This window comes from Urocitellus parryii, chromosome 1 (genome assembly GCF_045843805.1).
Source record: "Urocitellus parryii isolate mUroPar1 chromosome 1, mUroPar1.hap1, whole genome shotgun sequence".
Taxonomy (NCBI): domain Eukaryota; kingdom Metazoa; phylum Chordata; class Mammalia; order Rodentia; family Sciuridae; genus Urocitellus; species Urocitellus parryii.
The window spans coordinates 279,570,772-279,598,535 of record NC_135531.1 but is presented as its reverse complement, the minus strand read 5'-3'; the positions used below and the strand labels follow the sequence as shown (position 1 = coordinate 279,598,535).

The 27,764-nt window shown below is 55.3% G+C and overlaps 1 protein-coding gene across 9 annotated transcripts in view; it reads right to left on the bottom strand.

The window, feature by feature from the left end:
- The window catches only part of Agap1 (ArfGAP with GTPase domain, ankyrin repeat and PH domain 1), a 476,885-nt gene that overhangs the window by 319,866 nt on the left and 129,255 nt on the right, over positions 1-27,764 (bottom strand). For all 9 annotated transcript variants that reach the window (XM_026396066.2, XM_026396067.2, XM_026396069.2 and 6 more), the window contains one exon: positions 3,978-4,036. In XM_026396066.2, the coding sequence (XP_026251851.1) occupies positions 3,978-4,036 (59 nt within the window). The remainder of the gene's footprint in view (positions 1-3,977; positions 4,037-27,764) is intronic.

Genomic DNA, 27,764 nt, shown 5'->3' with positions numbered 1-27,764 from the left:
CCAGGTGAGAGGGGACAGGGTGGTGTGCAGAGTCACACCGGGGGAGGGGGGTCCAGGTGAAGGGGACAGGGTGGTGTGCAGAGTCACATGGGGGAGGGGGACCCAGGTGAAAGGGACAGGGAGGTGTGCAGAGTCACATGGGGAAGGGGGACCCAGGTGAGATGGGACAGGGTGGTGTGCAGTCACACGGGGGACCCAGGTGAGAGGGGACAGGGTGGTGTGCAGTCACACGGGGGGGGAGGTTCCAGAGTCACACATGGGGACCCAGGTGAGATGGGATAGGGTGGCATGTAGTGTCATGGATGGGTCAGTCTGGCACATGCCATCCCAAGGGGATGAGCTTGGGGCAGTTTGGGGACAGGGACAGGAGAGCAGGACAGCCAATGGGGCATGACTGGTTGGGGAGGCAGCGCCCAGGGAGACGGGAGGTTCAGCAGCAGCAGCCCTTCAGAACGGCCTCCCTGTGGGCGCAGTCAGCCTGGACTCAGTGGGCCCTGCAGGAAGCCCTCCTTCCTGCCCCCACCTGAGCTGGGATACCTGTCCCCCCAGAAGCTGCTCATCAGCAGCCTGGTTCTTCTGCCCCGAGACCCTCCCTTCTTGAAGGAGACAACCCCACGAGACCTAGCCTGCACAAGGCCCCACTGGAGCTGCCCAGCCAGGCCCGGGCTCTGCCTGGCTCTCCTGAGGTTTCCGAGCTTCGCACCTCCACCCACCACCTCGGGCTTGGACTCTATGGCCACAGGGAGGCTGACCACAAGGTCACCCACCTCTTCTGTTCAACGCCCTGCCCCATACTCATGGCCTCCAGGGCTCCCTCCTTGATTCCTGGCTCAGCCTCGGCTCCAGAGTCCCCAGGGGCACCTGCCTTCTACCTACAAGCACCGATTCCACCACCCCCCGCCCCAGCTGGCGCCGACTCCAGCTGCTGCCACCAGAGTGAGGCCCACTGAGCTCCAGCTCTTCGTGTGCACCTGCCTACCATGGACGCGGTAGGCAACGCTGCATGCTCGAGTCTCACCTTCCTCTCCTCTCCTGCTGGGGAGGCAGGGAGGCTGGCTAGGTGGACAGTGAAGCCCACACCTGACAGCAGGGACCCAGGCTGGTGTGAGTGTGGTCTGTGAGTGGCTGCAGGCACATCCGCCGTCCGAATGTGGGCATCACCCAGAAGCTCCTGCGACACCCGTCCCCACATTCCCCTCTCCAGACATCAGTGTGACCTCTCCAGAGCTACGGCCTGCCCTGCCCTCTCCCCCATGCCCACAGCCCTGCAGCCCCTCAGTGCCCTGCTTTGTCCCCTACGTGCTTCAGCTCCCAAACCCCAGTGGTAGGTGTCTCCAGACACCTAGAACTTTCCACATAATCACTGCCCCAAATCCTGCTCCTACTCACTAGTGGACAGCCATTCAGGCCTGACCACCCCTGAGAAAGCTGCCGTGGTCCGGAAACCTGGGTCCCCAAACACCAGATGCTGAAATCCTAGCCCCAAGTGCTGGTGTTGGGGGGCGGGGCCCATGGGAGACAGCAGGGTCTGGGCCTCACGGGTGAGACTGGTGCCTTTATTAAAGGGAACCTGCCTGTCCCCCACCATGAAGACACAGCCAGGACAACGTCACCTACGAAGGTGAACCTAAGGACCTGCCCTTGGTCCTGGACTTCCCACCTCCGGAGCTGTGAGAAAAACCCTGCAGCCCCTAAGTTGCTTGCTCATGGGGTTCTGCCCCAGCAGCAGAGTGACCAGGCCACCTTCCTCACGCCAGGCCAGCAGACCCTCGGCTCCTTCGGGCCCTCTGCAGAATGCCATGCTCAAGCCCATGGTCTGACTCTCTCCGCTCCAGATGCCCTCCAAGGAGGACTCTCTGCAGCACCCTGCACCCACCCCTGCACAGAGCCCTGCCCAGCCCGAGGAAATCAGCACTGGCTGGGCAGCTGAGCGCATGCCTGACCCAGTGACCCGGGTGGCCAGTGCCAAGGAGACGCTGCACAGAGGGCTCGGAGCCAGGCCCCCTGTGTGCAGACCCCACGCAGGCCGCCTCCCCTCCTGTCAGTGTGAGTCTCCCCTCTACCTTGGGCCTCCGTAATTTGAGAATATCTACCTATTAATTATTCTTTTGCTCAAGGGCACCTGCTGCTTGTCAGCTTCACACTGAGAAAATCCAACCAGTATGCCACAGAATTAAATTTTTAATTAAGATTAGTTTGTCTTCCCTGAGGAAGAAAATGCTCCGAGATCAGGCCCTGTTCAGGCCGCGCCTTCTCTGCACGGCAACACCCCGTTCTCTGTGTGCTCACGGCAAGGCCCGTGCACCCCTGGAAGGCCCCGCCCATCAACCCTGGGGTGCACGGGGTCTCACTTGGTTCTCACGGCTGCAGGCATCTCACAGACGGCTGTGAGCATTATTTTAATTTGAAACACCAGTGGAAACTAACAGTTGTCCATGGAAAAAAATAAGGAGGAGACGTTGGCAGGTCCATGGGGCACCGTGGCCACCAGCCCCTGATGTCAACGGGAAGGAGGGATCAAGCACGTCTGGACTGGCAGGCTTCATGGGGAGCAGCAAGGTGCCCCGCAGGCGGCAGAACTGAGAGCGAGGCAGGCAGCGGAGCAGACCCTCAGGCCTGACCCCGCTGCTCCCACCTCCCTGCCTCGGCAGGAAGAGAGGCACGCGGCCTCTGACTGCTTCCTCTAGTGCCCCACGCTTACCTGCCAAACGTGGATTTGCTGAAAGGGAAATGGAGGCTTTAGCGAAGGTCCCCATTGGGAGTTCAAGGAAAACACGTCAACAGGAATGGCAGACTGCCCACTGAGGCCCTCTGCAGCCAGATGTCCCTGTCACACCCGGGCAGGGGCACGGGCCTGTGCCGCCTGGCACCAAGCCACTGTACCGAAGGCAACTGGTCACGGACGATCTGACCACCATACAACCCCAGAAAGCCCGAGGCATGGAACCACGGCTCTTGAAGAGTCAGCAAACCCTGAGCTGTGTTCTCTGACGGGGTCTCAGAATCCCTGCAAAACTGGCACCGACAGTTCCCTGGAGGCTGCTGTTACGTCACCTCGTGGCTGCGCTTGAGAAGCAGGGCTCCTCGGGCGCTGACCTAAAGGCCACCTGTCCTGGAGTGCTGCACAGGGGCAGGAAACAATGCAGCACTGTGGATACACACAGTGGCCACACAGAACAAAGGGGGCTTCTTTTCCAGGGCCCGTGACAAAGAGCTGGCAGCCCTGCCAGGGTCCCCACATCCATGCACAGCTCCAGGGCTAGACCCTTCCTCAGGCCGCTGACGTGGGCCCATCCGTGAGAGGTGGCGACCTGGCAGTGAGCCCACACTAGCCTGAGGAGCTACCCTTGGGGAAGGAGCTGCCCTGCCTGCCCTTCAGTGACGCTGTCTCCAAGCCCGAGCACTGGCCCCAGAAACCACAGGCTTCTTTGGTAGCAAGCACCCCCCCCTTGGTGGCCTGGTAAGAACCTACACCGCCCTCAATCACCAGGACAGGGCCAAAGGAAGCCACTTCCACCTGTCGCACGGCCACCACAGCCACGCAGCTGCTTCAACCAAAATGAACCGAGCCTAAACAAGGCCATCACACATGGTTCCTGAGCCACAGTACAGTCCCTGAAAGGCCGCCCAGGGCAGAGGCTGCTTGTCAGTCAGGGCAGACACAGAAGGTTCTTCCAGGCAGTGCTGGGCAGGAGCAGCGACGCCCACATCAAATCCCAGCTTCCCCACTTAGGGAGGGCACGTCGTCGTCTTAAAAACTCCCAGAAACACCATTGCCACCCTGTGTCACTCCCTGGACAGGTGTCTCTGGAAGGTCCTCTGTAGGAATGGCACTGTGCTGGGGACAGTGGTTACATAACACACAACTGGTCCCCGTCCCATGCACAGCTTGGGTGGGCTCACGCCCCACTCCCGAGGGCCCCCACACCCGTGGTCTCCTGGGAAATAAACCACTGAAGCCAGAAAGAGCCACTCACCACTTTGAGCTCTGGCACCGATCGACTCAACGTCCACTCCTGGCTGTTCACGAAGGCATCTGCAAGAGAAGACAGAGACAAAGTCAGGCTGCGGCCCCCTCCAGCACTCATCGGTGCCCGGCATGCCAGCTTCCACCAGAGGGACACCGTGGGGCTGCAGACCGGCCTTCCAAGTTACTCCCTCCCACCCCAGGGGGGCCACAGCTTGCCCAGGTTTACCCAGCTCAGCCAGGCACCGGTGGGCGCTCCTACCAGCCAGCGGCTCTGGGGGCCTGCAAGCTGGGCCTTGGTCTCTGCAACAGACCCAGCCTCAGGCAGCTGTGGTTTGCAGTCTTTCTGCTAAACAGTCGCTTTTCTGAGATCCCACCCCAAAAGCTTCGAGGATGGTGGGTGTGGAAACCTAGATGCTGCAGACAGGCGACACTCAGGTCTGGAGCACTCTGCTGGGTGCCAGAGTCTTGGCCAGGGAGAGGAGGGGACCTGGACCCGGGGGGCTCTTTGAAGTGGTGCTTGCTCCCCACCCAGGAAGCTCACTAGGGTAGCTCTCCTGACCTGCCCAGCAGAGATGACCCCACTGGGGGGCCCCCTGGCCTGCCCAGTACAGATGATCCTCCACTGGCCATGACCCGTGGTAAGCAGGATCCCACAGTCGCACCCACGTGGCGGCTCCCTTGGCCACTCAGAGCCGGGGAGGCAGCAGCCGGATGCAGGCCATCTCTTTCAATGGAATGCCCTCTCCAAACGTTTTCCCTAATGTTGGAATCTGCTCACCCTGCACTGTCCAAAAGTTGTCAAGTCCTTCAAAAAATGCCCCAAGGGCAAGAAAAGCCATCCCTTTCAACCAGATGTGGTCAGAAGGGGTGGTGGTGCCGTGCAGGCCTGGCCTGCAGTCCCCTTAGGAGAAGGATGGAGAAAGGCCAGGCTGGCTTGGCCAGGCAGGCCAGCACCCATGGTCCATGGGGTGTGGGAGGGCACCCACACCACTGCCACTGTCCCCCAGAGCTGAGGGCTAGGACGCCCATCAAAGGGAGACCCTGCTTGTGGGAGGAGCCAATGGAGAAGACAATAGGCTGCCAGGGGCATCTAGTGACTCTCAAGGTCACTGAGCTGGCAGGGCTGAGCTCAACAGCAGAGGCACGGGCTGTGGGGCACAGAGTCCAGCAGGTGGTGGGTGGGCAGAGGTCTGTAAGGAAGCTGGAGAGATGGGATGCCTGGGAGGTGGACTTATCCCAGCACTGCCTTCAAGATGTCCAGTCCACGCTCCCCCTATGGAAGTAGACAGGGTGGGGGCTGACGGTAGGGGGGAGCAGTTCAATTGTGCTCTTTAACACCCACTCCATGGTGGGCCGCACACCACCGGAGCACGCCCAGGGATCAGCTGGGAACCATGAAGTGTGGACCATGACAGCACAGGCCTGACCTCAGGGGATGGTAACTAAACATCGGTCACCAACTGCTCTCAGGGAAACGAGAAGGCGGCCTCAGATGATGGGCAGGGAGACAGAGGTAATGACAAGGACTCTCCTAATGCATGTACCAAGCGTCCAGCTGCTCAGAAAGTCCCCCTGTGGCTCTGCTGTTAAAAACCTCAACAACGGTCAAGTGAACCTGGATGTATTCCTGAGATGGAGATGGACTACTAATTAAGAAAACAAGACAACTGAGTCCAGCAGGTGGTGGGGGGCAGAGATCTGTAAGGACCTCGGCATACTGAGGTGGATTCAGCCCACAATCTCCAGGCTCCACTAGGTGTGAGAGCAAGACCCACACAGTCTAGTCAGCGTTACAGTGTGCGGCGTGTGTGCGCACAACACACACGCCTGAGAATCGACACTGGTAAAATCACAAACAGTTGCCGACTTAGGTGAGGGAACTGGTGGCTGGGGAACAAGAGTAAGGAGACGACATTCATCGTGACCTTTGGGACTCTGATTCAGATTTTTACGCCATTTGACATACACGTTAAGTTACAGCTAGGCCATGTGGCTGGCAATTCCGGCTCCACAGGAGACTGAGGCAGGAGGATCTCAAGTTTGAGGCCAACCTGGGCAACTTAGCAAGACCCTGACTCTAAGTTTTCAAAAGGGTTGGGGACATAGTTCAGTGGTAGAGCACCTCTGGGTTCAATCCCTCTTACAAAACAAACCAAAAAAAACCTGAGATACAATTTTAAAAATGAATCTTAACAGTAGAACAAAGAGGATAAAGGGTGAATTAAAAGAGCTCACTTCATTAATGCACTGCTGATTTTTAAGCATGTACCACCAGATTAAATTTATCACAACAAATATTAAATATGCATTATAAATGAAGTGGGGCTCCATTAAACAAAGACATATGATTATATAAATATTGGAACATGGTGTGGCAAGCTTTTAGTTGCAAATTTACCCTCACTTGAATAGAGTATGTTTTTCTTTGTGGCAACTGGATTAATAAAATAAATGCTTGACTTCATGTTCCCCGCCAAGGCCCTCAACTTCCATTAAAATGCCCTTATTTCAAGAACTTGCCTGGCCTCTGTCACGGCCCACTCAGAGTGGGATGCTGGTGTGAGGCTCAAGGAGAACCAACCAAAGACCTGGGGAAAGCCCTACATACCAGATGCTTTCTCTCCCTGCTCCTGTGGGGACACTTCCTGGCCGGTCACCACAGGGATTGGGGGTCCCAGGACAAAGGAAGCAGGGCCTGGCCCCCGGAGACTCCATCATGTGGAGGACGAGGCCGGCTGCCCTACTTCACTCCCCAAGGTGCAGCTGCACAAAACGTGCTTTAGGAACACACCTGGGCGTGTGTGCGTGCATGCACTGTCTGCACACATGTGTCCCCGGTCAGCCAGGCCACAAAGTGACAGAAGCAGCCCTGGTTTTCAGAAGAGGCCATTCCATGCCCCGTCAATGGCATGAAATATGAAGAAAGTGGCTCCCAGACTCTGGTCTAAGTACCACTGGACTAGATTCCATCGTAAGGCACAGCAGATGACCTCTGACTGCCTGCTTTGAGCCCTTTGACTCACAGGGAAGCCCAGAGCTGCCAGTGGTGCTTGGGCCACAGGCCACCTGGAGGTGCACGGGCTTTCCTCAGCAGTTTAGGACCAGGTACTTGGCTCTTCCATCAGTGTGGCATGACTTCCAATGCACTTTGGGTTTCAGTGCTGGAGATGGAACCCACAGCCTCACGTACACCAGGCCAGTGACCTACCACTGAACTCCATCCCCAGCCTTCCAATTACGCTTCGTCATTTAAATTCAAACACAAGCTCTTGAACAACTCCAAGATTACAGAACACTTCGCCACCCTTATACGCCACCCTTATCAGGAGTGAAGTCTTGACCTCCTTGTCCCTTTGGGTCAGAAGGTTGACGGCAGTCAGAGAAAACAAAGAGGTGTCCGGTGCACGGAGCCCACAGGGACCCGGCCTGAGGACAGGGGGTGGGGACACCTAGGGATGGCCCAGTCGCCAAACGCTGGGGGCAATGTTCTCCGTTAGAGGGAGATGCTCCACCTGATCTGGTGACCAAGACATCTGATGTCGAAGGAAAGCCCACCAAGGCCCTGTTGGACTGTCCTGGCCACAGAACCCCTCGCAGTGCAGTGCCTGTTCCATGCCTAAGAAAGCCCAGCGACAAGTGCTCAGCCACCAGAAGGGCTCCTTAACAAAGACCCCCACCTGCCACCATGCACCAGCAGCAGGAAACACAGAATTCAAACATCGGGCGGAGGGACTCCCGGGTCTTGAGGAGGTTTTTTTCCTAACTTGTATTTTTTTACAACAAACTTTCATTAGTCTTAAAAGTTTTGTTTGTTTTTCCTTTTCTGTGCTGGAGATGAAATCCAGGTCCTCACACATGCCAGGCAAGCGTCTTACGCCGAGCTAAGCGTTTACCCATTGTCCTCCAAGCCTGTTGGCACCCATCACTCTGTGACACTAAGCGAAGCATCAGTGCTGCAGCCTGTCCTCCTTCTCACTCCAAGCCCCAAGTGAGAATGATGTAGGGACAAACAGGAATCCACTGGGATAATGAATTTCAGTTGAGCCAATTCATCAGGGACCCTGTTACCAGTGCGTGTGTGTGGCGGGAAAGCTGGCGTTACAATAATAAGGGACGAGCTCTACCTCCCTCTGGTCCTGCCCCAACCCGTCCCAGGGACATCAATGCTCCAGACAGGTACGGAAGGGCGTCCTTAGAAATCCTAAGGAGCACAGTGCAGGAAAGTCTCTCGGCAACTCAGGCGAAAATGTGATATTTCTATCACAATCTGTCTGGTTTATGGATAAAATAATTAAGCAATGAGAAACCAAAGCCTGCGAGCACCTCAGAAGGAACTGCCTCTGTACATGGCATGCTGGGCGAGGCGCAGAAACAGCAGCGTCCCCTCTTCTGTGGCTGAACATGGTGGTTCTGAGGATCATTTCCTGAGAGCCACTTTGCCAGAGTCCCCAGGCCCCACAGTAGTTCTCAGGGCCACCCCACTGCCCCAGATGGCACAGTCGCCTGGGGAAGGGCCCCCAGCAGGGCCAGGTTCTCAGTGCCCCCTCTTCACCTGCCCTGGGCTCCTCTGGACACCTTGCAAAGCCAGCCACAGGAGACATCTGTGAGACTCAGCAATCGGGGGCCCTGGGATCTGCATTTCAACAAGCCCCAAAGGCCTCCGAGGCTCACTCATTAAGACCCTGTGGACCTCACAAACACAGACCAGGACATCAGGATTTCTCAGGGAACCTAAGAGAGCACAGGCAGACCTGGCAGGTGGCACCACGAGGTGGGAGCCAATGGTCCTGGGTCTTGAACTCTGACCACCAGGAGAGCCCTGCTTCTCTTGGCTGCCCTGGTCACTGCCCAGTAGTGGGCAGAGGAGGATCAGTGAGGGAGCAGGGACCAGGAGGCCCAGGCTTATTGGTGACCTTGGGTGACCTTGCTGGTCTTTCTGAGGCCCAGCTCCCTGGTGATAGATGGGAATGGTTCTCTCCTGTGAACGCCATGAGGTTTCTAGGAGAGGCGGCGGCCCCCAGAAAGGGCCCATCACTGACAGCGAGGCTCCTGATACCTGCTCCCCAAGTGCCCTGGCTGACGGAGACACGGGGGTCTGCACTGCTGGAGCTCCCTGTTGTTGGGGGGCCTCACAGGTGGGCCTGACATGCACCACGTGACAACCCTGACGCAGCAATCGACCTGCAGCTGTGGAAACTGCCCTTCAGTGACTCCCTCCCTCAGAGGAGAGAGACCCCCGAGAGGCACGGCTGGAGCTGGTCCTCAGCCCAGGCCCGTTTCTCTCCATCGAACCACGTCAAACTGCCGCTTTGTGGGTCACAAGAGGCTGAACAATGGCAATTCCACATGGTTCAACCTACGGCAAGTAAGCACTCGTGGAGGGCCTCCACGGGGTGTGACCACCAACACACTCAGAAAATCCACAGTGTCCCGAAATCATCCTCCAGGGAGCCTGGAGGGAGCCTGCCCTAGCAGTCGGACCGAGCAGAACCCCGCAGGACCAGCGAGCAGATGAGAGGACTGGGTAGAGACGGGGCCTTTCCAAGGGCTGCAGCTGGGCAGACCAGCCCCGCCTGGTGCTCACCTGCCCACCGCCAGGGCCTGGGGAGGAACAGCCATCTCTAATTAGGCCTCCAGTCCTCTGGGTCACTCCTCAGGGCTGGAAACTCCGGTTAATGGCTGACCAGCATCCTTCATGAGCCCGGGGGCTGGAGCCCTATCTCTGCTACATCCCACCCACCCTTGCTGGGCCAGGGGACTCACTCCCCAGAAGAGCTGGCTCCCTTCCTCCTGGAGTAAGAACCCGAGCACAGCGTGAGCCACAGTTAGGACAACTTCATGTCCTCTTGTACCCTGTCACCCCCACCCCGTCCTGTCTGGCTCCAGTGACCACAAATACAAGTTCCAGTAAAAACTCATGAAATTACACACAATGTAAAAGAAACCTGAAATGGCAGGTGAATTTTTTTCTAAAGCACATTATCTTGGGGACTGTGACTCTTCTTTGAAAATGTTGAGTTTCACAAGGATTTAAGGAAAAAAAAATTATTGTTTTTAGCAACAGGGAAGTGAAGGAACATTTATTTTTACTTTAAAGCACTCATAAAGTCCCCAGATAGAAAACTAAACAATGCAGAAAGCAAGCACATCCCCAGGAACCAGGGCAGGGGGAGACGCGGGCGCCGGCCACAACACGGCCACATCAGGAAGGAAGTGGACAAATGTGAAGGATAAAGGGACCACTCGGTGCAGTGGGAAGGTCACATGCAGCGCTGGTCAACACAGAACACGGGTGACGTCTGACCGGAAACTCCACGGACGCCCGCCGGCAGGGTCAGTGGCGAGATTTAATTTCTGATTTGAAAATCCTTGAACATCTGTAATAAACGGAGTCTGTGTAAACCCCTGGGATACCAGATGCGCTTCACACTTCCCTGGAAACCCCGTGGCTTTTCAGGGACCCTGCAGGCTCACAAATGAAACAGTTTCCTATCCCCACATCATAAGGCCTTCTCAGTCCCGGGTGACAAATGCCAGGCCACCAAGATGCCACTGTGCCCACCCCTGCCGAGGCAGCCACACCCTGCCGCCATACCAAGCACCCTTCCCCGAGCACTGACGTGACTCGGGATCCTTCTCAACAGGCCAGTGTTTCTCTCCCTGGGGAGGCTCCGAGGCAAAATGCCGCCAGCCAGGGGGCTCTGGGGACCTGCAGAAGCTGACTTCTTACAGAACACCTGGTTCCTCCCGGGGTTTTCTTCACCATACCCCTGGCTCCAGGACAATGGCCCTCTAGTGTCAACAATGGCCCAGGGACTCTGGGCAGAAGGACAGCAGGAGACGTGAGGACACGAGGACACGGATGGGAAGGAGGGAGAACAGAGGCCCCAGCCTGAGGGGAGCAGGGAGCAGGGACCACGGACTCCCGGGAGCAGCTGGGACGTCTTCCCTCTGCGCTTCCTTCAGAATGACGTGGCTCTCCAAGGCTGCTCCCGAATATTCTTCTCAGAAATGATGCCCTGCCAGACCTGGAGCCAACACCCTCCTTCCGATCCAACATCCACTGCACTGTTACAACCCTGGGCATGAAGGGGTTCTGCGAGCGCCTTCCCAGCCCAGGCAGGTCCACAGGCAGGGTGGCCCCACAGGCAGGTGACGCGGCCCCGACTCCGATCAGAGCACAGCATGTTATGGGTGCGGATGAGCCGTGGAGCTGTGGCCAACGTGGGGCGCCAGGACCGCTGGGGCAGGCCTCTGGAACCGCTGCTGCTGCTCTCGGGGCACTGCAGGCCACGCACACCTTCCTGCTGCCTCCCTGCCCGCAGTCTCCCCTCCAGCCTTGATTCCCAAAGCTTGACGTGTGGAGGGCAGACCACCACTGCAAGATGCTGTGTGTCCCCACCAAGCCACCTCTGGCCCAAGTTGTGGGAAGGCTGCGGTGTGTGCCCAGCGCGCCATGTGGGTAAAGCACCATGCGGGGAACTGCTTTCCCATTTGCCTCTGTGAATGGTGGTGACCCTTTGGCGATGGCTTTTGTGGAGGGCATTTTGTAGCTCTGAAGAGTCACTCTGGGCCAAGACATGCTCCAGGGGTTTTAAAGAGAAGAAGGCACTGCTGGAGTCTGCTGGAGGTCCCCTGGACTCCAGGCCCCGACAGTGCCACTGAGCTTGTCCTCTGTTCCCAGGCCCTGGCAAGCAGGAGGACGTGGAGGAATGGGGAGGGCAGATATCCAGGTGGAATGCTGGGCCCTGTTCCCTCACCACAGCACTTTGCTTCTTCCCCCTCACCTGCCCTGCCCCTCTCCTGGAGTCAGGGACCAGGGTCAGGGCTGGTCTGATACCCCTAGTGACCCAGGCCACCACTGTCCTCCGGCAGCACCAGAGGCCAGCCACAAGGGACAGGCCTCCCTCCCCTTCCCGCCCCTCCCCCGCCTCCGGAGCTTGCAGGAAACACATCACCAGGTTGTAACACGCAGGGCTGCCACTCAGCCTACGCTCCAGGAACATGCACTGTCCAGCCTTTGGACAGAGCCCACCGCTGGAGAGCCAGTGGCCACAGCTGGGGACAGCCACCTCCAACAAGCAGAGAAATACTGTCACTTTACAGCAAGGCCAGACTCCTGAAACCTGGAGGAATCATAATTTTAAACAGACTTTAAGGATTTTTTAAAACATGTTCAAGTGAAACTGCAGAGTCCCTAAAACTATAACGTTCAAGCCAGGACCTCTGATGAAAGGCGGCAAGTCAGAAATTGCCAAAAGAAAACCAAGTCAGCAGGTTAAATCCACGGCTGTTTTCCTGAGATGGAGCAGTGGAGAGTCAGGGACTGGGGAGGCTGAGGCAGCAGGATCACAAGATAGAGGCCAGCCTCAGCCATTCAGTGAGACCCTGTCTCAAGATTAGGAAAATAATAAAAAGACTTGGGGTACAGCTCAGTGGTGGAGCACCCCTGGGTTCAATCCTAGACCGTACACAAGTGTGGACAGACGTTTGCGGAAGTTTGAATGGAGCATGTCGAAGGCAGGTTCCACCAATCAGGGCTGGGCTGCAGCTCGGTGGCAGTGTTTGCTCTGGGTGTGACCCCAGCACTGCTGGGGAAGGAGGGGGGGAATCTCTACATGCATCTCAGATGCTGGGGGGATACAGGAGCCTGTCTCTCCATCCCAGTTAGGTCAAAGGTGAAACATACAAGATCACGTTCACTTGTTAAAACACATACTGGGGAAAAAATAAAAGGCATTTACGGTTCACGGGCTGAGTTTCTGTCGGTGTGTGCTGGACATATTTGGGCCTGTCAGTTTTCATCCCACAAAGAATCGTAAACACAGTCAATGATATTTTTTAATTCTCGGTGCAATTAATGCTTAATAATAAGGGACGGCTTGATAATAGATGAAAATGAGTCCAGAAGATTACTACCCAAAGAGCAACTGGAGTTAACCCATCCCCCGTGGCCCCGAGTTTTAACCCAGACAGAGGCTAAGAACCTGGCAGGGATGTGGGGAGAGAGGCAGAGGGCAGCAGGCCCAGTGACCACTGCTGTCCATCGCACACACAGAAGCATCACTTCACCTGGGACACCAGGAGGCAGAGGCCAGCGCTGCACGTGGGAGCTGCCTCTGCAGCCCCTGCTGGGGGTGAATACAAGACTGGTGACAGTGGCCGACTGACACCTCCCGGGGCTCGGGAGTGCACGGGCATGCCCGGCCACTACACATGGCAGGACAGTCACAGCTTCGCCCGGTTTACAGGCCAGCACTGGTCAAAGGGAGACTGCAGGGAACCCGGGTCCTTCACATGGTCTCCACAAGCCTCAGGCTAAAGCCACCCAGATCACAGCAAAACAAAGTCAAAGTCAGGACGCTCCTCTTCCCGGGGTGGGGCAGGGCTCACTGAGAGCCAGCAGGAGTGACCCTTTCCCTTCTGGTAAGTCTGTAGTCGGGGCCCAGGGGAGGGCCAGTGGCTTGGGGTGGGGGCCGGTAACAGGCTGAGGCTGTGTCACGTGATCCACACCGACCCTGCCCATCAGGTAGAAAAGCCAGCAGGCAGGTCCTCCCCGGGAAGCCTCCGCTGAGCAGCTGCCAAGCGCCCTGCACCTCTCCTCACCGGCCTGTGTGTGGCCTCGGGCCAAGATCCCCTGAAGCAGGCAGCTCAGAGCAGACCCTGCCTCCACCCTCCTGCTCAAACGTCCCCAGGGCACTCTATGCTCTATGTATGACTCTTGGGACCCAGTAACCGGCAAGTGTCACAGAAACGGACTGAAACTTCAAAACCAAAACGGGTGTAGGCTCCTACGAGGGCAGTGCCCATGCCCCCACACCCCCGCCACCCTGCCCATAAAGGGACTGCTGGCCTTCCACCGTTCCCAGTGCACAGTGGCCAGTGTCGTGCGCTGGGGAACTGCTAGTCCACCTTGTGTCACTGCGACCCCAAGCCTGACAGGAGCACCTCGGAGGTTTCAGAGGTTTCCGTCCCTGGGCAGCTGGCTCCGCTGGGTTGGGCCTGAGGTGAGCAGGGCATCAGGCAGAGGGGTGTGGCAAAGGGAAGCAGAGAGAAAGGGCCAGGGACCAGGTAGTCCCGAGGGCACAACCCCAGTGACCGACTTCCTCCAAACATGCTTCAGGGCAGACGGTTTCCGCCCGCTCCCAGAGTCCACTCAAATCACTCACCCATCACCGGTATTAACCCAATCTCTTCCCACCCTGGGCTGGCTGCGCTGTCACCAAGCCTTCAACACACAAGCTCTATGACTTAGGGGGACATTCCAGATCCCAGCCATGACAGGCATCAAACTCGAGGTCCACCACAGAAGGACCAGCCCCGACCACAAACCCCACTGCCATCTGCCCCCACAAGGCCACACAGCCCCTGCAGGGGGTCCCCCTTAGTACACGCCTCACCTGGCCCCTTGGGAAGAGCAGTCACCCTGCTCAGCTCACTGATTCCTGAGCTCAGTGCTGGAGTAGGCCTACACACACACACACACACACACACACACACACACACACACCTGAGTTCTCTGTGCCAACCTGTGCCCTTATGAGCTGCCTCTTGCCTCCCTCCCCCAGCAGGATACCCTGGCTGCACCTGCCTGAGTCCCTTATCGGCTCTGGTGTAACAGTCACACGCCCGGGTGTGGACCTGGCCCCCCAAAAATACTACGCCCTGAAGAAAGCACAGCTTTCGCAGAAGAGATTCTGTGATAAACTAAGTGCAAAACACTGAGCACCAAAACTGGGTCGCAGACCACGTGGAATCCGCAGTCTGTTTGGCAAGTGCTGATCCATTAACTAGGCAGCGAGGAGCAAGAAAGGGAGACGGGAGCAGGGGACAACCTGCCACAGAGGCGGGGATGCTGGGCCTTCTCTCTCCACCACCTTCCTCCCTGTTTTGATCTTTGACCTGTGAGTGAGGACCTCTCAGTTCCATGACAAGAAAGCGCAGCCAGGGCCTCACAGGCAGACGGCTCCCCTGTGCCTCGAGCAGGGTGCGGCGAGGTGGCTGCCAGCACTGGGCCTGCAGAGGCGGCCTCACGGTTGACACGGAAAGGTCCCCACTAATTCTCTCCTAGTTTCTCATACCATGAAGCGGAAGAGTCTCACCTCCTTTAAAAGTCACAAGGTCTCTATCCCAGAAGAACAGTAGACACGGAATTTCTTCAAAACCTATGTTCCCCAGCGACCAGGAGGGGCCCCACATCTCCCACCCACCATGGGCACCCCATGCCCATCAAGCCCAGGTCTACATTGCCTCAGAAATGCAGGCCCAGCCACAGCACGGCCTCCCTGCTCCAGCCACTCAGGCCAGAGTGGAAACCAGAAAGCTGGGCCGCACGCCTGGCCACCTCTGTATTGCTCCCCAGGCAAGATGTGTCTCCCTTCTCTCAGACCTAACTTCCCGGGGGACAGGAGCACCCCATGTCTACGCACAATCGATGTGGCAGCAGGTGGTGTCCCCTAGGCCTCAGAGAGGGCCTGAGCAAGACTGGGGGCAAGTGGTCTCAGGACGCACCAGCTGCCCAAGAGGAGCTCCCCTCCTGGTCCTCTCAGGCCTCACCCTTTTCTCTGAACTTAGGACAGACGGACAGTTGGTCCTGCCGTTTCCAGAATCAGGCGGAGATTCCTGCTGCTTCTTATACACCATCCGAGACAGGCTTTGAGAACCACCAGACACGGAAGCTGCCACGTTTCCAGCTGGAAAGACCCTGAGTGACTCAGGGCCACCCACAGGAGCTGCACTGACACCAGAGGAATCAAGTGCACCTGCGGAAAACGTGACTTCCTATGTGAACAAGATCTATTAGGTCCATTCACGTTAACTCCCCCTTAATGTCCACACGTCCTACTGAAGGGGAAGCACTGCCAGCACTCTGCCAGCACATCGGGAGATCACGGTGGGCATCAGCCTGTCCTGTCCTAGGGGGCTGAAGCCCCAGAGCCTGTCTGAGGGGTGCTGCTGTTCCACTCCAGCCTGAGACCCCTCCCTGAGACCACCCTTGGCCAGAGCTTGGTGGTGCCCCAGAACAAGACCCCTGACGGGCAGAAGAGGTCAACAGGTAAAGGCCCTGCCCCCCACCTCAACTGAGAACTCTGAGCCACCCTAGCTCCCGAGTCCCTCCCCACTCCTCCAGTGGCCTGACACTGGGGTACCCTGCTGGGACCTAACCCACCGTGGGGGCTCCAGACAGTCCTCAGGAGGCATCCCGCTGGCGGCCTCCTTCCCCAGCTGCTTCCTATGGAGCTGAGCCCACAGCAGCCCTCCCTGAGGGTGACCGCTGCAGAGCGCCCCAGAGCCCCACCAGGAAGACTCCTGGACCAGGGGCCAACCAAAGCCCAACCCAGCAGCATGTGAACCTGACACTCCACGCCGATGCAGGGCCCACAGGCCACCAGGCCTCTGCCACTCACAGCAACTCGCCTGCTCCATGGTCACCCTCGCTCACAGCAGGGGCCATCAGCTCACTGACCTCTTCATTCCTGGCTGTTTCTGGAGCCAGGCACCGTACCCCACACTAGAGACACACCTACGAGCAACACAAGCCTGCACAAAACCCACTGCAGCTTTGAGCAGCGCTGGTCCAGAGCCTGGTGACCCCAGGCTGTGACAAGCGCTGTGCAGGAAACCAGGTCAGTGCAGGAGGGGGAGTGGCAGAGGCCGCTGGAGGCCCCTCTGAGCTGCTGACAGCTAGGAGCTGGGCCTGAGGTGGGGGCAGCCTGGGGAAGGAGCGGGAGGCAGAGGGCTGGGTGCTGAGGTGAGAAGGAAAGGACTGGCCGGGAGGGCAGCTGTGGGGCAGGCAGGGTGACCTGGGGGCCTGGACTGGAGCAGAGTCTGGCTTTATTAAAAGGGCAGCGGGGAGCCTGGTGGCTCTGCCAGGCGGGAGAGTCGTACGCGCTGGCTGGTATGGAAGGAGCCCCTGCTCTCCAAGCCAGAGGAGCTGCAGCGTGGATCTGGGTCTCGGAGGGATGGAAAGAGGAGAGTGGAAGGGTGCAGACACAGGGAGGAGGGGCATCCAGGGGACTGCGGAAGGGCCACCATGGCAGAGGCCAGGCGCCCACTGGTGCAGCAGGGCGGAGGGAGGAGGGTGTGTTCTGATATGGGGGCAGGTCAGAGGGGCACGCCAGGGTGGTGGGGTGCGCTGCACACGAGGACCTGGGCAGATGGGGACGGGGGGCCCCTGCTCTGCGTGTCTGCCAGGGAACCCCCTCAGTCTGGGCCTTGCATACATAAAACAGAGAGCCTCTTGGGTGGATATTCAAAGGGAAACTCCACACGCACACGCGGGGCCTGAGCTCGTTCTCTTTCCAGGCTCACGTCCTGTTAGGAGCTTTACGATTTTGGGCCGCCCCTCCCCTGGCAGTCCCACCAGGTAACCAGCACCTGGAACACGAGTTGCCGTGTGGGGCTTGCTGCCCTGAGGAGCTCCACAACATGCCTCAGGTCTGTGCCCACCGGGACCCTCAGCTCTGCCTGCACTTACACAGCGTTTCTTCCCAGGGGGGCGGGGGTGCAATGGGGTGGAGGAGCCAACAGGATAAAGGCCTCATTCAGGACAGAGAAAGAAGGACAGGAGAGCACAGAACCTCTCCTGCCCTGGGACAGGACAACAAGCGACACACTTAGTCTTCCTTCGGCATCCACTGCCCAGCCCTTGGTCACACATGACCCTGCTGAGTTCATGGCACCTGAGACCACGGTCATCTGTTCATCAAGCCCCCGAACACCTGTGGAGAGGCGGGAGGAGGGGGAGGGGAACAGAGGCCAACACTGCTTCTCCTCGGAGGCTGGGGTGGCGGATGGGGACACATCTTAAATGAATATCTCTTGAGAGGTCTTGAGCAGCTGGAGGTGTGTCACCCTTGCTGTGCACACACTAATGTGCAACAACACCCACCTCTGAAAGCACACACTGGCGGCCACCCCACCCTGGTCAACCAGAGAGAGGGCTGGCCTTTCCCTGGATGTGACAGTCCCGTCAAGCACTACCCTAACTATAGATGCCCACAGGAGAAAGGCCCAGCACCCAGAAAGTGACTCCTGTAGAGAAAAGTCAAGGCCCCAGAAGCACCTGGCCAGAAGTCTCCCCTGGGCCCCGCCCAGGATGCAAGTTCAGAACTGGGGTTGGGTAGGAACATTCCTGGGGACGCTTCGTGCTCCTGCACCCCGCTCCGAGCACTCTGCGACCCAGCTCACAGCCTAAGAAGAGCAGTGGAGAGCAACTTGCTAGAAGGCTTTCAGCATATCTAAAATAGCAGCCCAGAGTCTGCCAAACCCTCAGGCCAGACCGGGAGTGTTTATATGGCTGGATTTAGAACTCCAAAAATAAAACCATTGATTCTGACTTTTCAAAACCAATACTATGAACTGACCAAGAAAAAAAAAACAATCACAAATTAGAAACCTGATGACTACACCCAAAGATAGTGAAAAAGCAAAGAAACATCAAAGCCAACGTGCCCACCCCAAGCAAGCATGAGTCCACCCGTTGCTGGGAAGCTGGCAAATCCTGGGTGAGCTTCACCCAGAGCACCCAGCACCCCCAAGCACAGCTCCCTCACTGTAGCTCTGCTAGAGACCCCGCCTACCTTGAAAACTGACCTGGATACGACTGCTGGGGCCCATGTGTTTAAGTTGTCCACCCACCTCTCCAAGAGGCTAAGGCCCAACCATGCTTTTGGTCATAACTAACAGCTAAGTCTATTTTTCCAAATGCAGTGTCCAGTGCCGCTCGGGCTCTGCCCCAGAACAGAATTCAGCCTGAAGAGCTGCCTGCCTCCCTCGGGCTTCTTCTCCACACCACAGCTATCCTGCTTGCCTCTTTTTTTAGTCTGAAAATGCTATGCTCTCCAGTGCTGTGGAAAACTCGCCAGTCTGCTAATTCCTGCTCATTAGCCAAGGTGCTCGATACTGTGCTGGGAGTTCTAACGGCCCAGGAAGGGCTGTGAGCTCGGCCAGGGTGACAGCGGTGCAGGGCGTGTGCCTGCAGCACACTCATCTTCCCACTGCTCTGCTCTAGCTCCCAGGTCTACAGGTGCCAGGGAGCACGCACCAGGTGGGGGCCACCTACTGAGGGCAGCCTACGGGCAGCCTGGGCTCAATTCTTAAGCTGTGTGGAAATAAATCTCTAAGTGCCTCCACACAAGTGTCTCTACAGATGACCCATTAACTGTAAGGATCTATGGGACAGCCGTCCCCTGCTGCTGGTAGGACCAGCACAGTGATATCTGTAAAGTGGGCCCAGCCCGGCCACTGCAGCTGGCATCATTGTGATGCAGCAACAAGCCAGTCTAAGAACAGGCACAGGGGCTCAAGTCCTCCAACAGCTCGTCTGGTGGCAAGAGTGCTGGACAGGGGTGGGCAAAGGCCCAGCCTGACACTGCCATTGCTCCCTCCACTCTCCTGAGCTGTCATTCAAGGACTCCAAAGCTCTCTCCTCTGTGCTGAAGGACATGGACAGTGGGTTCTATTCCCTTATCCCACTGGTCACAGTGAAAAGTCTCCACAAACTAACACCACGGACCAAGGATTCCATCAGGGCCTACAGTTTGATGCGCTGGGATCCAGTACTTTTTGAAAGCAGCCTGCATCTGCAAGGCATCCTAAGGATGCAGGGAGAGGCAGAAAGTTCCAGAAGTGTGTTGGAAGCAGAAGGACTGGCAATGTGAAAGGCAAGTGGAGGGAACAGAAAAGTTCCTTCACACTCTGGTACACACACAGGACGCACACGGAGCACCAGGAGGGGTCGCGCACCCACAACACTGACACCTGTGCCAGACTACAGAGCAAAAGGAGCAGACAACGGAAGGCCTGACCCAATTACCAAGGTCAGAGCAGAGATCACCATGAAAAGTGCAGGAAGCATCCTTCCAACAGACAGAACAAAGGCCCCCGGGAGAGCTCCTCTCATGACAGACGCCCAGCAGCTTACATCAGCCGGGCACCAGGGAGCAGCTCAGAATGCACCTCTGCCGTGTCCAGTGAGCGAAGCTCAGTCTGATCTGAATGAAGCCAGCATCCCTGTTTACTGTGGAAACAGACAAAACAAAGAGCCAGCAGGTCTCACAGACACGGGTCCTGAAAAAAGCCACCTCCTATCATATGACATTTTATCTCCATGCTTTATCAAATTAAACCAATACGGATCTAATAAGTCTGCTTTGAAACTCACCTAAGGCAGGCTTTTAAACTGCTGTTGACAATGACCTTTTCATGGGTCCGTAGGCATCATATACATAAATTGGAATGTCACTCTCACAGGTGTCCCTGATAAATGAAAAGTCAGGTTTCGAAGGCCTGCCTGGGGCTGAAACTGCTAACACAAAGGCAAAGGCTAAAGCGGCGTACCTGGCAACCCACCTGGCAACCTGAGCACTGAATTCCCTCCCCAAGATCATGGATCTCTGGCTTAAGTCTTTAAAGAAAAGGAAATGCCACAAAAGTCTCCGGCAGTGTGGAAAATTAACTGCCTTAAGAAAGTGAATTCATTGGATGGCAAACACCCAGGTTCTGCTGAGCATGATGTTCGTTTCTAGAGCCAGGGCTTTGTCCCTTCTTCAATGGACACATGAGGTAACTGAGGCCGAGAGCCTGCCGTCAGCCCCTTCCCATTGATCTTAAACCTGCATGTCCAAGGAGCAAGCTCACATGTCATAAAGCCACAGATTAAACAGGATTGAGGGGGCAGAGCATGGAGACAAGGGGGGGGGAGAACTGAAGCATCTTAGGAGGGAGGTTGTGATCTAGTTCATGCCCATGACTGGGCTGAGCTGCAAGAGGACGATGTCCCCATGCTATGATGACAGGGGGTCTTGGAATCCGACACTGAGAAGCAAAGAATTTGCAATATACAAGCTGTGCCTTCCTGAGCCATGAAGATGAACTGCACAGATTCCACCACTTCACTCAGCCAGAGGGCGGACCACAACGCCCATCTGACCTTCTGCTCACCTTGGACACGCCTCCTCCTTCCCCTGGCCCGGCAGGGGGCTCTGCCCATGTCAGCTACCACTTGGAAGCTTCTGTTAAACCAGATCATCCATCCTTACAATGTCTGAAAATAGAACTGAGCTAAATAATATTTACAATAAAAGATCAAATGGCGCTAACAACAGGGCTTGATGGTTCCTTTTTTTCCAAATGAAAATAAAATGCTCATGGCCTTCAGCTGTCCAGATTCAAACACCTTGTTTAAAGGGGAGACAGTGAGGCACTCCTCACAGCTGCCTTCTCCCTGGTCAGGTACAGGAGAGCACTGCAGGCCCTTCTGAAGGCCACCACAAACCAGAAGGAAACAGAAAACGCACCGAGCAGCTTCTCCATGAGACAGTGCATCCTAGGATGCTCTACATGACCGTTAGAAGGTCCCTATCGCAGGCAGCTTTTTTGCTGCTGTGACCATAAGACCTAACAAAAACAATTTTAGGGGAGAAAACTTTATTTGGGGCTTATGGTTCCAGAGGTCTCAGTCCACAGACGGAGGGTTCACTGCTGTGTGCCTGAGGCGAGGCAGAGCATCGGGACAGAGGGCAGGGTGTCAATGCACTGGTTGGGTTAAGGCTCCCATAACCTGATTGCTTCGCCTCTCAACCATCTTGAATTGCCTCATGACCTCACATCTAAACCACAGCAGTCCCGATGCTTCAGCTCTAAATGCCTCCGCCATGAAGAAGTGACCCACATGCCATCGGGCTCGGAGGAGCCAGCAGAAGCCATTGGCAAAGGGCAGCTGCTGTCAGAGGAAAGGCAGCAGCTCTTCTGCACTCTTCAGAGAAGATGTGCACACTGCCTCGTGCCCCAGGAAGCCAGCACGCTGCCCTCATTTCTAAGGCACTGCTCGGAGCCCACGAATGAGCGTGCAGCAAGCTGCTGCAAACAGATGGTTCCTCCAGTGCGGGAGTCGCCGCTGGGCTCTCCAAGGGAGCCTCGGAGAAGCCAGTGCCTGGGAACATTTAGGAACTGACAGGCGGGGCTGGAGTGCAGCTCAGTGGGGTGCGGTGGCCTAGCACGCACCAGGTCCGGCTCCCTCCCAGCATCATGGACATGAGGAAGAGATGTCTGGGCAAGGATTCTTTCTATCCAGCCAAGAGTGAATCTAGGCAGAGAGGGCTTGAAGAAAGATGCCTAGAAGAAAGGCCATCTTCTGGAAGCAGCAGCCAGGTGGGCTATAACGCCTGAGCACATGCGCCTGCCAACTCAGCTCTCCACCGACCTCAGAGGTCACCCACACATTTCCAAAAATTTTAACAGAAATTAAGTGTTAAAAAATACTTATTTTATCATCTCCGCACTTCACAGATAGATGTAATGTGTAAATGCTACATGTAATGCATATTAAATAAGATCTAAAGGGAAACTAGTCTCTGCTCGCTATCCATCCATCTGTCTGTCTGTCTGTCTGTCTGTTCACACAAGAGGAGAACTCAGCAGGCCAGGGAAAACGAGTGAAGATGCAGCTCTCAGACCAGCTTTCTGCAACCAACATACACTTGGCTTGTACCAGGAGTGAAGGGATCCTTCTGCTGCAGTTACAGCACCTGTTCTCCTCCAGTTAAGGGGGAACTAAGCCAAGGGGGCGGGGGAGAGGCTCTGTTCTCCCTGCTTATAATCTTAAGGGAAAACGGTCAATAGTTTTAAAAGAAGTGGTTAAACTGAAGGTCATGAGAAATACCCGGAAAGCAGTGGAAACGAAAGAGAAGGTGAGCTTACACCTGGAGTTACAGGACACAGGAACTCCACCTGGGCAAGGGTACACTCCAGGTAACCAGGAGTTCCTGCCTTTAGGACCTTGGCAAAACGTATCATAGGCACAGCTACCCTGCTGGCCTACCGTTTGGGACGCGCCGTCACCTCCACTTGTTTGCCTTCAGACACCTCCTGGGTGCAGCAGCCAAGACCCACCAAACCCTGGAGCATAGAGGGCTGCTCCGAGTGGCATGGGGCTTGCCAGCATTGCCTTGCTACCCAGAGAGTAGAAGCCAAGACCACACAGCCACTCCTCGACCCCATGCTGGGCCCTCCCCAGGGTGATCTAAATTGCCCTCCATAAGAGAGGAGCCAAGCTCCTTCCTGCCTGCACAGCTCCCCTCAAGGCCCAGGCTGCCTGGGAGTCCAGGCACCAGAGCAAGCAGCCAGGGGGCAATGCTGAGGGAGAATGGGGAAGAGGCATGCGGCCATCGCCCACCACCTGGGTGCAGAGGACAAACGGCATAGGACCTGAGGGGCCTCGGGGGGCCAAACCTGCACCTAGGGGAGTAGCTGCAGGGGAGCCAGCAAGGAGGGCAGGGCAGGCGTCCTGCGGAGTGCCTCCTGGCCCGCAGGCAAGACTCTCAGATGAGCCAGGAGCACCACACAGCAGCCAGAGGCAGGGGAGCAGGGTGGGAGCAGGGCAAGCAGGAGAAACTCCTGAAGGCTCTCTCTCCCTTCCTCCCTTCCTTCATGTCTGAGAGCAAGCCTCTACCTCAGAGGGGCCAGGGGCAAACGTCATTGGCATCTGGGAGAATTCTGGGACCATCAACTGTGACCCCAGACAACTGACCTGGAGACCCTCCCCATGCACCTGACGTGGAGCCTGTGCGTGGAGCCCCCCGTGGCAGGCAGGGCCTCTGTGGATGGCCTGGTCCGAGGTGGGATGCTATATTTCTGACAGTGGCTCCGGGTTCCGAGGCACATCTCCCTCCCTCTGGTTCCACTGATCTGTGCTGACTACCATGTCTTTATGTCTGCTGCTTAAATACTGCGCAGACTTCTCCACCTCCCCAAATAACAAGTCCTAGAGCCCGAGATGAATATGGCTTCCAGGCTTTCACGAACCAGGGTGGGAAAGCAGGGCTGGCCTCGACTCCTGAATTCCAGAGAGCAAGCTCTCTCAGAAGGTTGGAGTCTTGGTTTGGGAACCAGAAGAACTGGATGCTGGAGCCTCTTGGAGTCATGGATGAGCTGCACGGCACCCGGACACAAGAGCCAGCAGTGCCTGGGGCCAAGAGCACGGTGAGCAACCATCCGTTCCTAAGGAGGCAAGACGGGCGTAGGAGAGAGCAAGCTACCTTTTTTTTTAAAAAAAAAAAAAAGAAAAGAAAAGAAAAAAAAAGCTCCTTGGAATACAAAGGCAAAACTAGATGAATAAACCTCTGCCACCCTTGTCCACAGAAGTGCATCTGGGTGCTACTCTGAGAGCTAGAGAGCAGGGCTGTACCAGAAAGGCTGGTGGCATTGTTCAGAGTCAATTCTCAAGTGTCTGGCAGTCAGCAGACCCACTCAAAGAAGCCCTTGCGATGACAGGCACAGAGGGCAAGAGCAAACACAGGTCCTCTTTGACAATCATCACAAACAAATGGACATCCACTCAAGGGCCTTGCAGCCCACTGAGTCCACCAGCAATCAGTCCATGGAACAGAGGGAGCCTTCTCACATGCAGACCAGGGAGGAGCATGCTACATCACATAAGATCCTGCACCCAGCGTCACGCCAGAAACAGATTCAACACTTCTTCACCATTCCCAGCTAAGCACAGAGTTGGGAAGGACCCTGTTTCCCCTCCACTGAAATTACCTTCACCTGTTAGAAAAGGAGAACCCAAGAGGGTCCTTTCATGAGGCTTCCCCAGGTGCCCAGGGTGCCCCTGCCTCCTGGGCCAGAGAAGTGACCTGTGTGCTGAGCATTTAGGTCTGTTAGCAATGTCATGGCTGGAAAACAGCCGGGAAAATGAAAACAAGAAGAGATTGCAAGAAGACAGAGGGCCAAGACCCATCCTTGAACTAAACAGTCAAGTGAGCAGATGTGCACCAGTGTTTTTTGTTTTTAATGCTAGGAGCATCTACAGTCAAGTCTCAAGACAGGCTTCTGTTGAAGACAGAGCTGAGCATGGCGAGTGCTTGCTGCAGCCGGCAGAGTGAGGAGCCATCACCCACAAAGATCAGCAGCCCAGCGACAGTGCCTGGGCAGATGGCTCGTCTCTCAAAACAATAAAAAAACCAGTAATCTCCCCTCTTTTCACTAATCTGTTGACCTTAATACCATTTCTGTTTTTAACCACCTGGCAAAATCACCACAGCGGAACTCTCTCTGCCTACCCCAATGATGGAACGGCCTTCAACTAATAAACTCCTCCCACACCCCTTTTGTTTTTTTATCATTATTTTATACTAACATCATTTTAAGTTAACATCATTATTCCAAATCATTGCAGAAAAAAGCAACATCGCAAGGCCCTCGGTTAGAATCCCAGACTGAGTGGGTGGGAAGGAAGGTCTACAGAATTCCTACCAGAAAACAAAACCTTAGGCCAAAAATACAAATGTTTTTCTTAAAAAAGAGTGTACAAACAGTGACGTCCTTTTGTATGCATAGTGTTGGCATTAGTCATAGATATGAGAACTGGACCGAGAGCTTAGGAGTCAACTACAGAAGTGCCAGCCCCCTTGCTGCTGGAGTCCTCTCTACCTGGTCAGCTGGCACTGATCCTGCAAGGTCCAGCTCACCTTACCTGTCCGGGGCCTGCACTAACTCAAGGACACACGACCCATCTTCTCTCTTCAATCCCTCCCACAAACGTGCTCCCAACTCTGCAGTCCACAAGGACATACGCTCCATGCCCTGCGGGGTCCTCTACTCAACTGGCACGGAAAGGAAGTCTGGAACGGGGCTCTGATACAGAGATGCTGTGCAGAGAAACAGCCCCAGCTTCCCTGCAGCACCCCGTGGGGTTGGGATTCGTGGGAACTCCTCCATCTCCCCCAAGAGGCCACTGACCTCCGGCAACAGGAACTGTGCTGCAGTCGACTCTAGTGCCTGCCGCCTAAAGAACACACCATACACAAGGAAAGCTCAGCAAGTGCCTGTCAATACAGAGACAGGGATGACTTAAAACACCACAGCCAGCGCTTCCTAACAAAGGGTGTTTGTCGACCATATGACCCAGCAGTTTGCTGCGAGGACCTGTGTTAGAAGCAGAATGGCTATAGCAGATGCACTTTCTGAAAATTCCTTTGGTAGTAGGGTACACCAGCCCAGGTTGTCTGAAACTTGGCTCCAGCTGGAATAAACATAGTCTGAGCCCCAAGTAGTTGCCCAAAAGGGCTGAGGGGGCTGGGGTGGTGGCTCAGTGGCAGAGCACTTGTCTAGCATGCGTGAGCACGGGGTTCAATTCTCAGCACCACATATAAATAAATAAAATAAAAGTCCACTGACAACTGAAATTATATATTTAAAAAGGCCGGAGGTCTTTGAGGACCTTCGAGGTGCTCTTCCCAGCACCCCATGTCAGCTGCTCCATCTCCAGAGAGGCGATCCCAGACTTACCACACACAAGAGATCTGACACTGCCCGTCTGGAGGCATTTATCAAAAGCAAGTGAACTCTATCTAGGAATACTCAGCTTTAATAATAAAGACTGAGTATATAATCAGTTCAAAATGTTTCAAATGAAAAAGCTTTGAGTTACATAGTTTCATTCCAAACACATGTGATCAGGTTTAAAACAATGTTTCAAGCTATATCAGTGATTTTATTTCATTTAATTGTTGCTTCCTCCTTTTCTCCATTAAAGAGTTTGTTTTAAGTCTATCACCTTACAGTGCCTGAGTGACACAAATCAAGGGGATCAGAAATTAATGAAGCCACTGATAAAATAAGGTGTCAAAAGTCAGTTGTGAATTACTAATTTAAAAAGCTAACCTTAGCCACAGCTTTCAATGAAATCACTTTATTGCTGTAATCAATCCTCCCAGATAGCAAAAGAACACCCTAAAGGCTACTCTGGGCGGGCAGCTGGTTCCAGGGAGTTTTGGCAGGCCAGCTGAAACAGCTGCTTTTGAGATGCAAAGAAGATGGGCTGGAGTGGCAGCCTACAATGTCATTAATCACTTATTGTTTGGTTGTTCTCTGTACTAAACCATACTGTGCCAATAGACTCTGCCCTAGGACCTGTGCATCAGGTAACAACACTCTCCTGGGTGTGATACCGTGTCCTGAAATGCCTGCTGGCGTGCCAGTCGCTGTGAGCTTGCAAAGGAGCCTCTGTAGGAGTCAATGTTCATGTCTGGGGAAGAACAGCGGTGGCCTCACAGAGGAGCCCCAGCAGCGTCAGAAAGCACACAGGAACCCTCGTACAAGAGCAGGCGTTTCAATCCTGTCCTCCTAAATGCTCTCAGTTAAGGGAAAACCAAAGGTGGCATACACAAGAATGAGCGCATGTTGTAAAATAAGACTAACCATCTTGCATTGTTATACTAGTAGGAACACCTTATCCAAGACTGACAGTGTTTAGTTTTAAGAAACCAAATAAGCGACTTAATGTAATAATTGCAGTCTTATAAAATTAATTTTCTTCTGACCAATGCAAAAATTGTACAGCTTTTTTTTTCCTTAAAGAAAGATTCTAACACTAGGTGACGACACCTCTAATTTTCTTTAGGTTTTTGTGAACCCCAAATTTTAACATTATGATAAAGATTTAAAGACATGCACCTCACGATGCCTATCATGTTTCAGGTCATCAGTAGATGTAATTCTGAAACCCAAAACGCCCAAGAATGGAACTTTTGTTCATAAATACTTGGCAAAGTCTGTGTGGCAAAGCAGACTTGAGCTGACATGAGGCTATTTTTAATCACTGTTTACTCCACTGAGTGTGATCAGTCTCGGGCTTTGTTACAAAATGACAGCGTGTAACTTGAGGGAGCTGTCCCACCTTACAAGTGGTGTTCTACAACATGCACCACTTCACCTTCCTAACAGCCCAAATTGCTGAGTTATGCAAACCCACTTGGCTGGAGGGTTTGGTCAGGGCTCCGTGGACCTG